The sequence below is a fragment of the Bos javanicus genome, chromosome 3, assembly GCF_032452875.1.
Source record: "Bos javanicus breed banteng chromosome 3, ARS-OSU_banteng_1.0, whole genome shotgun sequence".
NCBI lineage: Eukaryota > Metazoa > Chordata > Mammalia > Artiodactyla > Bovidae > Bos > Bos javanicus.
The window spans coordinates 34424485-34437354 of NC_083870.1; the positions used below are offsets into that span (position 1 = coordinate 34424485).

Below are 12870 nucleotides of genomic sequence, written 5' to 3' on the forward strand. Positions count from 1 at the left end.
AATTTTGGTCCTGACTTTTTTAGACTGTGTTAGGGGCCCATTTCCTTAGCATGTTAATTTAGTGACTCCTGCAGGAAGTAGAGACACTTGGTTTGGACCTTTTCTACAAGATGTTTCAGTGATTTAAAACCAGAGAGTCATTATAATCTAAATTCGTTAAATAGACTGTAAAAGAGCTGGCTTATGAGTTGTCCCCTCTCCAGATGCAGGCAGCTTCTATAGTTATCCCTGAAGTTTAACATCATTAAAAGATTGGTTAAGCACTGCTCTTTAACAGGCTGGGTGCTAGTCTTCATATCCTGAAGGATAAAAGCCCAATCCACAGTCTTTAGGCCACAGCCTTTGAGTTATTTTTCCAGGAGTGGATGATATGACACACTGAGCCAGGTTGACTGTCATTAGCAGTCTTCATTTGAAAGCCAGTCAACAGGCAATGGCACCCCACTCCAGTACTCTTGCCTGGAAAATCGCATGGATGGAGGAGCCTGGTAGGCTGCAGTCCATGGGGTCGCTAGGAGTCGGACACGACTGAGCGACTTCACTTTGACTTTTCACTTTCATGCATTGGAGAAGGAAATGGCAACCCACTCCAGTGTTCTTGCCTGGAGAATCCCAGGGACGGGGGAGCCTGCTGGGCTGCTGTCTCTGGGGTCGCACAGAGTTGGACACAACTGAAGCGACTTAGCAGCAGCAGCAGCAGCAAGAGTTAAAAGACTAGAGAATGTTTGTGCTCGCTTCATCAGCACAAATACTAGAAAGAGAATATTTCCCCCACCTTTTGAAGCATTCTCACCCTTGGTACAATTAAACCCTTGCTTTTGGTTAATTGGCGTCTTGCCCTAAAGGCAAACATCTGGTTGCTTACCTCTGACGGCCCCTGACCAAGAACACAAGTGCACAAGACTTAAAGACAGCAGCCTCTCAGTCTGGAAGTAACTTTAGAGGTTCTCCATCCACCTTCCTGCTGCACAAGGTTTTTCTTAGAACTCAAATGGGCTGTGAACTGCAAAGACTCCTCCCTTGGCTTGAGGAAAGGCCATTCACTAGTAGGCTCCCACTAATGCAACTTTCTTTTGCAATTCCAAAGCGAAGCAATAGGTTAAGTCAGACATCTGTACTTTTCGTCTCTTCTTTCTTTCTATTGCCTGGCAGCTGTCTCACATAGTGGATTCATGTAGTTTCCTGAAGAGCCTGTCTTTCTTTTAGGTGAAGAGAAGGACTATACCATCTGGCTGGCTCACTCTACAGACCCTGGAGATTATGGAGATGGCTGCATTTTAGGCTATAAAGAACAATACCTCCGGCTACGCAAGTCATCTGTCTGTCAGAATGGTCGAAACTATGTTGTGACCAAGCAGCCGTCCGTCTGTCCCTGCTCCCTGGAGGACTTCCTCTGGTATCTGCACCCCTCAGATCCCTGTCAGCCACTTCTGTGCTGGAGGACGCAACAGACAGTTGAAAATTATTTCAGTCCTTTTTTCCCCTTTTTTCCTCAAGAGTGGAAAACTGTTGCTTCTTCTTTCCTCAAGGAAATTGAGGCACAGAGGAAGGGAAGCAGAATTGTTAGTAATTGAACAAATAACATTATTGTATCAGACCATTAATTATTGTGCAGAACCAGCAACAACCCCCGAAATCCTGACTTACCCGTGTGAGGAAGGAGAGGAGTGTAGAATGAGGATGCGAGTAAGAAAGCAGAGAGAGAAGGCGATAGGACAGAAGCACCATGCAAAGTGGGGCAGGAGCTGAGAGCTCAGGGGAAACCGGGCTTTAGCAAACAGCCTAAGTGCCTTGGTTCAGCAGGTGGGGCTAGCTTTGGGGTTGTCTGCAGGACTGCAGGCAGAGAGAGTGTGGCTCTGTCCTGAGAGAGGAGATGCCATCAGAATGTTTGGTCTCTATCCCGTCAAGGCTCCGGAGCCATCATGGTGGACCCCTAGAGTTCAGAACCATCCAGGCTTAAGGATTAGTTTCATGGCTGGCACAGGGTTAGTTGATTGTACAGGGGCGAGGGAGTCCCTTGGTAGCCTAGCTTAGGGCGAATAAGAGGAACTGCTTCACATCACAGGTACTAATCTTATGGAACTTGTTAGCTGCAGAAGAAGCTGTCAGGGAGGTAGAAGTGGATTTGGAAAAGAAGACAGGAAGATAGCAGTCCTACCCTCCTACAGTGTATTCTCCCGAACTATAGGTGACAGAGTATGGGACTGAACAAACCCCCGTCTGACCATGTGTTTCCTCCTGTGTTGTTCACATCTGTGTGTGGGATGGCCAGGGGCCCTCCCTTCTCTATTTCTACAAGGGAAAATGGCACTCAGGTCACTTGGATGTTATAATAGGGCTGGAGTTTGTGGATACTGTCAGACTCTGAAGGGCTCTCTCACCCTTAATGGCACACAGGCTGACTCTCGGTCACCTGAACTACTTCTGTTTTCCAAACATGCTCTGCGGCTTCAGAGCTCCATGCCACTGTGCGTGCTGCTGCTCCTGCCTGGAAGGTCTTTCCACATTTGCTGCTTGACCCCCCAAGCCTGGTGAATTCCTCTTTGGCCTGTAATACTTTAGCTCAGATGTTGCCTCCTAAAGCCTTCCCCAGTTTTTCCTCATCTAGGCTCCCACTGCACTTATTATTTTTTACAGCATTCACTATATTTTAATTCTTGTGTTTAGATTAGATTCCACCATTAAAATCTAACCCCCCTGAGCACATATTGTATTTAATAATCACATAGTCATAATGATAGCAGCTGACTTTTTTAAACATTGCCTCTGTGCCAGACACTGTCCTAAGCAACTCACACTTCTCTTCAGCAGCCGCATGAGATAGGTGCTGTGTTATTTACATTTCACAAAGGAAGAAACAAAGGTAGAGAGGGGTCATGACTAACTTGCTGTCACGTGGCAGAGCTGGGATGTGAACCGGGCAGTTAGTTCTGCCCCAGAGCCTGCGCACACACCCCACGTGCCTGAGGAATGTATACTTCGTGAGTGGGGAGGGTGTGGTCCCTGGAATTTTGGATTGAACACACAAAAGTTTTTGCCAGAAATTTCTCCTTGCTATTGGAGGCATGATGTCTTCTCTTGTTCTTCCTACCCTCTCCCTTCAATATTTGTCAGAAAACCTTGAAGTCCAAGCAGCATCTATATATTTACCAAATATTCATTGAATATTTGTTAGGCACAGGGCAGTGCAAAAGTGATAACAGAAATTTTATTATAGACTCTTCTGGTAAGAGTCACATGAGTATGTTTGAAAAGAGAAACTGTAAGTACCTAATGGATTTAGAGAAGGGAGAGATTCTTCCATCCAGACCTAAAAGGAGTTGGATCAGAGAGGCTTTGTAGAGGCGTTGGCATCTGAGCTGAGCCCTGATGAGCTGTAAGATTTGATCTGTACATCTGGAAAGAAGCAGATCATTAAAACCAGTAGACTGATGTGAGCATAGGCCCCCAACAGCACGATCAGGAAGGTTGTGCTGGGGCTTCCCTGATGGCTCAGTGGAGAAGAATCCACCTACCAATGCAGGAGACATGGGTTCAATCCCTGGTCTGGGAAGATCCCACATGCCCCAGAGCAACTAAGCCTGTGCACCACAGCTACTGAGCCCACATGCTGCAACTGCTGAAGCCCTTGGCGCCTAGAGCCTGTGCTCCACAACAAGAGAAGCCGCCGCAGTGAGAAGCCCTACATTACAACGAACAGTAGCCCCTGTTTGCCGCAACTAGACAAAGCCCACCTGCAGCAACAAAGATCCGGGGCAGCCCAAAATAAATAAATAAATAATTTTCAAAAAGAAAGAGTATGCCGGAAGATAGGCTGTGAGGGGAAGCCGTGGCTGCCACAGGAAAGAAGCGAGGGCGTCCAGATAGGGGTGCTCAGGAAGATAGTGCCCTGGACAAATGTAAAGAAATGACAGAAGAGGCCAGCTCAAAGGAGGAAACATGATACGTTTTGAACATTTTTGTTTCTTTGAGGTTCTGTCAACAGATGTATGTGGCAATGTTCAGCAAGTATTTGGAAATGTAGGATTAGAGTTCAAGAGAGGTAGAACCTGGACGTTTTATTAATTTTTTGAAATTGTTATTTACTTGCATTTTTGTTGCTGTGCACAGGCTTCCTCTAGTTGTGACGAGCAGGGGCTGCTCACCGTTACAGTGTGCGGGCTTCTCACTGAGGTGGCTTCTGTTGTTGCGGAGCACAGGCTCAGCAGTTGTGGCTCCCAGGCTTAGTTGCTCCGAGGCATGTGGAATCTTCCCAGACAGGGATCAAACCCAAGTCCCCTGCGTTGGCAGGTGGATTCTTCTCCACTGGACCACCAGGGAAGTCCAAACCTAGAAGTTTTAGTTGCAGCAAATAGTTAAGCAAATAGTTAAGCTCACGAAGGGAGAGCAGATACAGAGTAAGAGAATGGATGATAGAATCTTGGGAAACATCTGCACCTACGTGTCAGGAAGAGAGCAGAGCCAGCAGTGACCAGAGAAGCCTGAGTGCAGCTCTTGGGGCTGCAGCGGGTGGGCCCAGCGGTGTGCCGGGTGGCCAAAGTGAACAAGACAGAGAAAGCCCCAAGGTTGGATGACTGGTGGGCCTGCAAGGGCGCAGACATTCATTTTCAAGGTTGCAGCAGGGGGTTCAAGCCAAGATGCAGAGCGTAAAAAGTAAAGGAGTAAAACAGAACAAGTAAAAGAGAAAATTGGCCAATAAGGGAGAGAGGGTGGTGAAAGAAGAGGACAGGTGCAAGCTAAGGAGAAGCTGCCGGGTGAGGGGACTGGCGGTCCCTCCAAGCTGTTCATGAAGCAAGCCCCCACCTAGGGGCATGAGGTGCCAAGGCCCTGCATATCCTTCCTTTGGGGAAAGCAGAGAAAGGAGAACAGGTCACTATGGAGAGATGGGATGGAATGGAGGGCAGGGATGGGCATTCACATTGGCATCAGGCACCATCTAAGAGGCTGAGAGGGACACAGATGTGGGGAAGGCAGGAAAGGTTGGATATACACTCTCATGGGTATAACATAATGAGTTATTTGGAGATGAAAGAATTGCTAAGTTTCCGTGCGTTTAGGTCTGTGGCTGACACACTGTTTCGCTGTGTCTTAGTTGCGTGTATCCCTACCCGCTATAGACTGTGCGATTTCCCTTCCCTGAGCTGTCTGTGTGGAACTCCTAGCTACTGAGTCCTCAGTCCACCAGACCTAATCCATAAGCCATTCCCCGCCCCCCAATTAAGCCCTCTCTGTGTGCTTTTGTTCCTAAAGAGACCTCTTTATATGTCACAGACTTCCTTAGCTGTTTTCTGGCAACCCAAGCCTGGAATATTAACCATCCTCTGCCCCACATAAAGCCTTCACTGCTATTTGCCTCCTGTCTTTCAGCAACTTTGAAAGATACATTCTTTGCTTATTCTTACAGTGATTTTGGCTACTTCCGTCCAGAAAATGACTCCAAATGTGTGGAACAGCCAGAACTGAAGGGCCACGACCTCGAGTTTTGTTTGTACGGAAGAGAAGAGCACCTGACGACAAACGGGTGAGGCGGCTGCTTCTCCCGCGTCGGGCCCGTGTCTCCCCTGTGCAGGGAGAGAGTTCCCTCCACGCTCTTCTGAGTATTTGAGAGAGTCTAGAAAATCACTGTCCGGTAGAACTTTCTGTGGTGGGGGAAATGCTCTATAATCTGCTGCGTCTGATACAGTGACCCCTAGCCCTCTGTGGCTATTGACACTAGAGTGAGGAACTGAAGTAATTTTGATTAATTTAAAAGTAAATAGTCACCATAGCAGAGAGTGCCATTCTAGAGGAGCCTGACTGCCTACTCCCCTGATAACTCTCCCCTCCCCTGTGTACTGACGGGCTTCCCAAGCAGTCTCATAGGGCAGAAAGTCGGCATGTCATTGCAGCATGGCAAGGGATGTGTGGTCTGTCCAAGGACTGAAACTACACAGGATATCCCCCCAGCACCCCTGTGGATCTCCCCCAAGCCCTGAAAGATGGTGTAAGGACCAGAAGTTTTTCTGCAGCTTTTCACATCTTGTTTTCAGGAAGTAAGCAAGAATCCAGAAGTGCATCCTTGTATTCTGTCAACACCTTTTCTCTGCCCCTCAGGTACCGGAAAATTCCAGGAGACAAATGCCAGGGTGGCGTGAATCCAGTTCGAGAAGTGAAAGACTTGAAAAAGAAATGCACAAGCAACTTTTTGAGTCCAGAAAAGCAGGTGTGTTAAAGTAGATCTGGTGTAGATACAAGTGGGGTTTTGAGTTCTGCCAGGAAGGTCAAAGTTACAGTGTGTCGAGAGCTTTATCACCTAATACAAGTGGCCAGAACACTTATGTCAGGCTTCCCGTTGCACGGAAACTGTTAGGATGAAGGATGGTCACTTAAGCCAACAATAAGCTCATCTACTGAAAACTTTTCTGGGGGAGGGAAAATGGTGCTCAGTATTTATCCAAGTCTTAGAAGCTTAGGGTTGAGAAAATTTCTGAGGCTCAGAGTCACTTAGAAAAAAGACTCAACAAGTCCTGCCATCAAGGGCTGGGGTTTTGCACGTGTGGAAGGGAAGGGCATGGGACCCTGGTTAGTGGGGATCTCTGTGCCGAGTCATGTCAGGTGTGTTCATAAGGAGAACCTGCACCGCGGTAATAAGGGGCTGGTCTTGATTTGGAAGCAAGTTTGGGAGCTGATTCCAGATCTGTGGCATTGAACTGTCTGGCCAGGCTATGGGGATCTGGTAAGAGGAACCCTCTTGATAAAGAGGTGCTGGCCCAGCAGTGTGAATGGGAACAGAAGACTGTGGACCCCAGGTACCTAATCTGGAAACTGAGAGATGGACAGTCTGCAGTCCCTCCTGTCTAACCTTCTCAGGAGTGAGGGCCTGACGGGGTGGAAGAAGGCAGGGGGAGAAGAGTGTGTGGGTGTGTGTACTTGTTGGGGGCAAGCTCCTGCTTCTTTGCATCACTGCCCTGCACTCCTGGCGGCTGTCCTCAGAGTGTTTGTGTGTGTGATTGCACAGGACTCCCGCCCACAGGGACACAGCTTGTCCCAGAATCCAGCTCCGCCTCCTCTGGGATACACTGAAAACACACACTCCCTATCTCCCACCCAGAAGCAGGTAGGTCACACTCAGACAATGATATGACAAAGTTTATTTATAACAACATATGAAAACTTAAGAAATGAATCTTGTTATCATGGGAGGGCCTGCCTGACAGCATTGGCACAGCTCCTTCCCAGGTGATGGCTGTATGCTAGATTCATTCAGCCCACTTACTATCATGGTCTCTCTCTCTGCTTCATCCTTAAAAGCTCCAAGACTTACAACCAGTGGTCACGGGGAACAGTCACAATTGTATTTGATCTAGAACCATAGCTTCCAGTGTAACTTTGACATTGAAGCCCCTGAGTTTGCACTATTCTGACAGCTTCAAGGCAGCTCAAGTTTTGATTACCCTCTGCCAGCTATGGTATTCTCCTGGTAGCACTGAGATGGTCATCTTGAGGGGTTTGGGAACGTTTCATCATCAGGTGCCTAGAGACTACAGACCGTTGAGCAGAGAAATAAGAAATTGAGCAGCCTCTTTGAATTCAGTCCTGGAATATGCACACCCAAAATTGATTGTGTGTTTGTGTTTTAATTTATCAAGAATTCCAAGTCAAATTCTGTTCCAATTATCCTGGCCACTGTGGGATTGATGCTGGTCACAGTCATAGCAGGAGTGCTCATTGTGAAGAAATACGTCTGTGGTGGAAGGTAAGGAACCGGAGTCAGTCAAACCTGCAAGTCAGCCAAGGGCAGAGTCTGCCGCTGGCGAAAACTGACTAGTTGAAGTGACGTTACTGAAACATCGGACCCAAATCTTTCCTTCCATTTTTCATATACCAACTATAGGCTGTGCTTCCTGTATGTGCGGCTCATTCTATGAGTGTGTAAAACTTGGAGAGTCCACAGCCCTATAAGAAATGCATTCTTCCTCACCACGTGAGGGTTGACAGCAGTTTCTGCCCCCAGGTTCCTGGTGCATCGATACTCAGTGCTCCAGCAGCACGCAGAGGCTAATGGTGTGGATGGTGTGGATGCTTTGGACACGGCCTCCCACACTCACAAAAGCGGTTATCATGATGACTCAGATGAGGTGAGACTGTTTCTTCTTGAGGGGTGGTGCAGAAGTCTTTAAAAAGAGTGATTCTTTTTTTACTTATGACCAAGGTATGTTTGAAGCAACGGAGGGTATAAGCTAGAAGCAGCAACTTAATGACTAAGACTTGGCCAACCCAGAAGCTACGTAACGGCTTTCAAAATAAGGATTAGGGATTTTTTTTGGTCTGTAAATAATATGGCCCGTGTCTTTTGTTTTTTCAGGACCTTCTGGAATAGCTCCTCAGAAGAGCTGGGACCGAGTACGAATGATGGACCGCAGTACCTCCTACACTCCCTGTGGCTCCGACTTAGGGAAATAAATTTCCCATTGCGAAGGACCCAGCTCTGTTTCTGCTGCTTCCATCAAAGCCAAAAGGACCTACACTAAAGAAATAGGGGGGTGGGGACCCGAAACACTCTTGCCAATTGGCTCGGAGAAGAGAGGGGAAATTTTTAATTCTTTAACTTTATGAGTTCTGTGTTTTTGCAAGGTATGGGCCCTTTTTGGTTTTGGTTTTTAAGGGAAATGAAATGGAATTGAAGGGAACTTTTCACTAACCCCACGGTCACATGTTTTGCGCGGCGCCTACCCCAGGGCACCGGCCAGCTTCGTCATCAATTCTCATGAAGCCCTCGGTGCCGTCCCTGGGCTGTGCCATCCCTGGACAGTGTCAGCACCACGAAGCAGCTGCAGAGATGAGCAAAGAGGCTGCAATGACTGGCACAGCCTGGGCAGCCTCTCTCCCTCTGGGGCCAGCCCTGCTCCAAGAATAGTGCACACCAGCTCCTCACATAGATCACTGCTTTTTGTTATTTCTTTCAGGAGCCATAGGCCACAGTGATTTTTCTTTTCCCCTGTTTAATTAGGCAATACCCTTGTTAATTGCCCTTTGGCAACTAACTTACATGTGCTTCCAAGACACTAAATCAGGAAAACCAAAAGGGCAATATTTTTAACTTGGGGCAGGAAGAAGGGAACAGCAGAGAATTGACTAGATTTAGCACCTATTAAAGAAGAAATTCTTGCTTCTTCCAAGATCTTTCAAGCCATGCCTTATGTGTGTGCCAGTGGACTTGCTCAAGGATGGGGCTCAAGCTGAGTACCCAGGCTGAGCAACCTCTTCACTGGAACGGCTGGTGGCATGCGCAGCACAGCCTCTGAGGACGACTCATCCGTGAATCATTAGAATGGCTGCTTATTCGCTTCCTCTTAGGTTGCTGCTCTACATGGAGCTGTGACTAGACATGTTTTCAGTTTTAAGCTTTAAAAAAAAAAAAATTGAGTTTTGTTACCAAGTTCTTCTTCTTACCCCTCCACTTCCCCAGCTTTGCCAAGTAATTTGTTGGCTTGAAACTTTGAGCCAAACCAAGTGAAAAACACGCTTCTAGTGCAGATTGATGTTTTGTGTGATACATTAAGTTCATATTTTACATTTAATAAAATGTTCCCGTTGACATTTTAAAAAAATGGCATAAATTAGAAAATGTAGCGATGCGGATTTTTGGGTGGCCAGACAGTGATGGAAAGCTGTCGTCATTAGTTTTAGTACAGCTTGACTGTTTGCTGTACTCGGACACAGTAGTGCGTTCCCAGTCAGCACAGCTACTGTGCTGGTCACGGTTTCTCCCAATAGTGATGACTGGGGATGTTCTTTGGTAACTGCCATTTTGCTGCTGGTTCATTTTATGGCTAGAAAGTCAGGAAAAAGTAAATGTGCCAAATGAACTTTTGTCAGAATGTGTGAGCAGATGGCTGAATTGTCTTCTCACCAGAATGGATTAACAGCAGTAGGGAACGCAGGGGAGGGAGTGGATGGAGAATTTTAAAGAAACTTTGAAACTGCAGTAAGATTAACGTAAGTCAGGGAACTATAAAGTTAAGGCAGTTTTTGTAAAGAGAGTTCATATTTGTTAGAGCCAGAGAGCACTAGTTTTTTAGGAAAATCTCATTCCTTTTGTAAGGTTTTTAAATTGAAAGTAATTCCAAAGATACACCAGCTCACAAATGATCAAAAAGTCTCAGCTTTTATCCCATTCACCCTCACCTCCTGCCCCATGTGAATTTGATGCCCAGAGAAGACCTGCGTAGACCATACACTCTTCTCCCCACATGCACCCACCGAAGTAGATGTGCCGACATATGGTAATTCTCTGATTAGTTTTACATGTAAGAGAGTTAATACTCTTCTCCAACCGTGTAAGACTCAGGACAGTGATACCTGGGGTTTCTGTAGAACTTGGTAGTTTTCATGGCACTTTTTCCCTTGCATTATGTCATTTGAACCTCACAGCATTCTTGTGAGATTAAAAAAATAAACCACAGGGTTTGTAATCCCCATTAGAGATGGAGCTGAGGCACAAAAATGAAGTAAAGGTGTCAAGGTCCCTGAGTCATGAGTGGTGATGGTGATTGTCTTCAGATCTCAGGCACTTTGATGGATGCTCTTGCTGCCAGGTGGGAGCAGGCTGCTTTCTTACAAATGTCTTGCAGTTCTTCAGGGCACGGGTCAGTGGCCTTTCTTTCAGAGCAGCATGTAGAGCTCTTTTGCCAACTTGGTAAACAGGAAATTTTTCGTGGCTGGAAGCAAAAGTAATGGTAATTTTGAGTATGTGTTTAGAAATCGCCCCTTACCTCATTGAAGGTCACGGTGGTTCAAGAGTTTGGGAATGGAGTCTCCACTGATGAGTCACCCTCTCCGTTTCCCTTGTCCCCCACCCATGACTGGCTGGAGAGCTTAGTCAGTTTGAGGACTGCTAGCAAGCCTGGCTGGCTAGCCTTCCGCATCTCACAAGGGTATGTCCCCGGCCCAAGATGAAAACAGCCTAACAGAGCCACGATAGCTCCTAAGAAAAAAAGATTTCTGATTTGTCCTACTGATGTCAGGTTGGAGCATTATCTCTGAAAATAAAGTGTAGTGTCAGGCTTAATAGCACAAGGGACTGTTTCAGTAATAGAAGTTAGCGTCATAAGGTAGGTTGGACATAGCAGACTGTCCAGAGTGATCTGAGCTCTGAAATCCAGGTGGTGAACTCACCATCTTTCATGCTCTGTGGACAAGTATCCTGGACTTAAGAGGGCTTTTGGTTTTCGGTGAGACCTGAGACCAGGGATGCATACGCCTAAGCTGTTCATCGAATGGGAACGCCACTTAGAGTGAAAGTGTTTGGAGGACTGTGGCAGTTCTAGGCTGGGCTCAGGAGATTCAATAGATTGGCTGTAACTAAAGCTTTAGAATTTGTCATCTGCCTCTGAATAGGCTTTCCAGGGTGTCTGTCTCATTCTTAGGTTTACCTCTGGGCCTCTGCATGCCGAAGCTAGCCTTTCATCCCTGGCAGATCGGTAACGCGCTGGCCACCACTGGCTCTGTCAACCACAGCTGGTTCTCCCGTGGCCTTCACCATGGGACAAGGATAGAGGAGTGCAGGGCGATCCACATCCACTCCATGTGCAGGACTGGCCTGGCTTCAGTCTTTGTTTTCTAAGCAAGTGATTCCAGTAGAGAGTTTCTTGTTTCCTCTTAGGAGAGCTTTAAAGAGCCCTGCTTCTCTCTGCAGGGGCTTGGAGCTCACCCTGCTCACTGTTGGTACCGCCCCCTTTCCCCACATTAACCTGGATACCTAGAACTGCTAAAATAGGAAGAGCTTCTGCTTTTCACCTTTGCTACTACCTTCCCTCAAGCAGATAAATAAACGTGGACTTACATGTCCTTCAAACAAAAACCAAAGTTGTGGATTTTCACATGGTAGTGATAGGGAGGCCAGACTGTTCCATCTGCCACCACTTTGCCCAGCTCAGGTTGCACCAGGGACACCGTCCTGCCCCAGGAGGGCCAAGGCCTCGCCCTCATGGAGGGTGATTGAAATAGCAGGAATGTGTTGATTTCTTGGCTACTTTGCATTATAACAAAGAAGAATCAGAAGAAAGAATTAGAAGTTGTCTTCAGCAACCTACTGTGTGCATTTTTTTTCACACCGGTACATTCTTAAGCATCCTTGTTTATATAGAATAACATAAACTAATCTGTACCTTTCTATATATATATATGTGTGTGTGTGTACATATATACATGTATAAACTGTATAGTGTACATGTTAATGATATGCCCAAATCCTTAATGCAGTTCTCATCCTCCGCATGCCCTCAGTTTGTGGTCACGTGACTTGAGTGTTCCTGATGATTCTGCCCACCTCCTGTGTTTGGACGTCTAGGGAGGAGGGTCGGGTTTTGATGGTACCCTCCTCATCCTCGTGCACAGATATGCTCAGGGTCCCCATGTGTGCCTGGTATCCATCCCTCTCTTGTTTCCTATTCCCTGTCTGAGCATGTGGTCCCTCCTGGTTCTGTACCTTCTCTGCCTCCTCCCCAAGCTGTCAGATAGCCTTCCTACTCAAATCTAAAGCAGTATTAAGATCATTACTGCATGTGCACTAAAAACCCAAGTTTTCTGTTCCCTTGGGGCAGAAAATTGCATGTGAGGTGGAATAATCAAGTTTCAATGACCTATGTCAGTTGCACAACAAAGCCAGACCCCAGAATAAAATTCCACAAAATGGAAATAAAACTCAAATTTCTTTAGCACTGTGTAAATAAATCTGGATGTGTTTAACTTTGTACTGGTAATTTTCTGTATATTTGCAATATTTGGGTTAGAAATAAAACAGACTGGACTTTATTACCTGACCTACTAAAATGACTAAGCTACAGTTTGTTAATATGAAAGTTTCTCCACTTTCCTAGCTTCAAAAAT

The 12870-nt window shown here is 46.6% G+C and overlaps 1 protein-coding gene across 5 annotated transcripts in view; it reads left to right on the forward strand.

Annotated features, from left to right (window-relative positions):
• The window catches only part of SORT1 (sortilin 1), a 67445-nt gene extending 54711 nt beyond the window's left edge, over positions 1 to 12734 (forward strand). For 3 of the 5 annotated variants that reach the window (XM_061410943.1, XM_061410944.1, XM_061410947.1), the window contains exons 15-21: positions 1207 to 1396; positions 5405 to 5521; positions 6094 to 6202; positions 6998 to 7096; positions 7629 to 7735; positions 7994 to 8117; positions 8345 to 12734. In XM_061410943.1, coding sequence (XP_061266927.1) covers positions 1207 to 1396; positions 5405 to 5521; positions 6094 to 6202; positions 6998 to 7096; positions 7629 to 7735; positions 7994 to 8117; positions 8345 to 8359 — 761 coding nt within the window. In that variant the 3' untranslated portion in view covers positions 8360 to 12734. The remainder of the gene's footprint in view (positions 1 to 1206; positions 1397 to 5404; positions 5522 to 6093; positions 6203 to 6997; positions 7097 to 7628; positions 7736 to 7993; positions 8118 to 8344) is intronic. The other 2 variants (XM_061410945.1, XM_061410946.1) reach the window with 1 other exon arrangement.
• Positions 12735 to 12870: the final 136 nt, after the last annotated feature.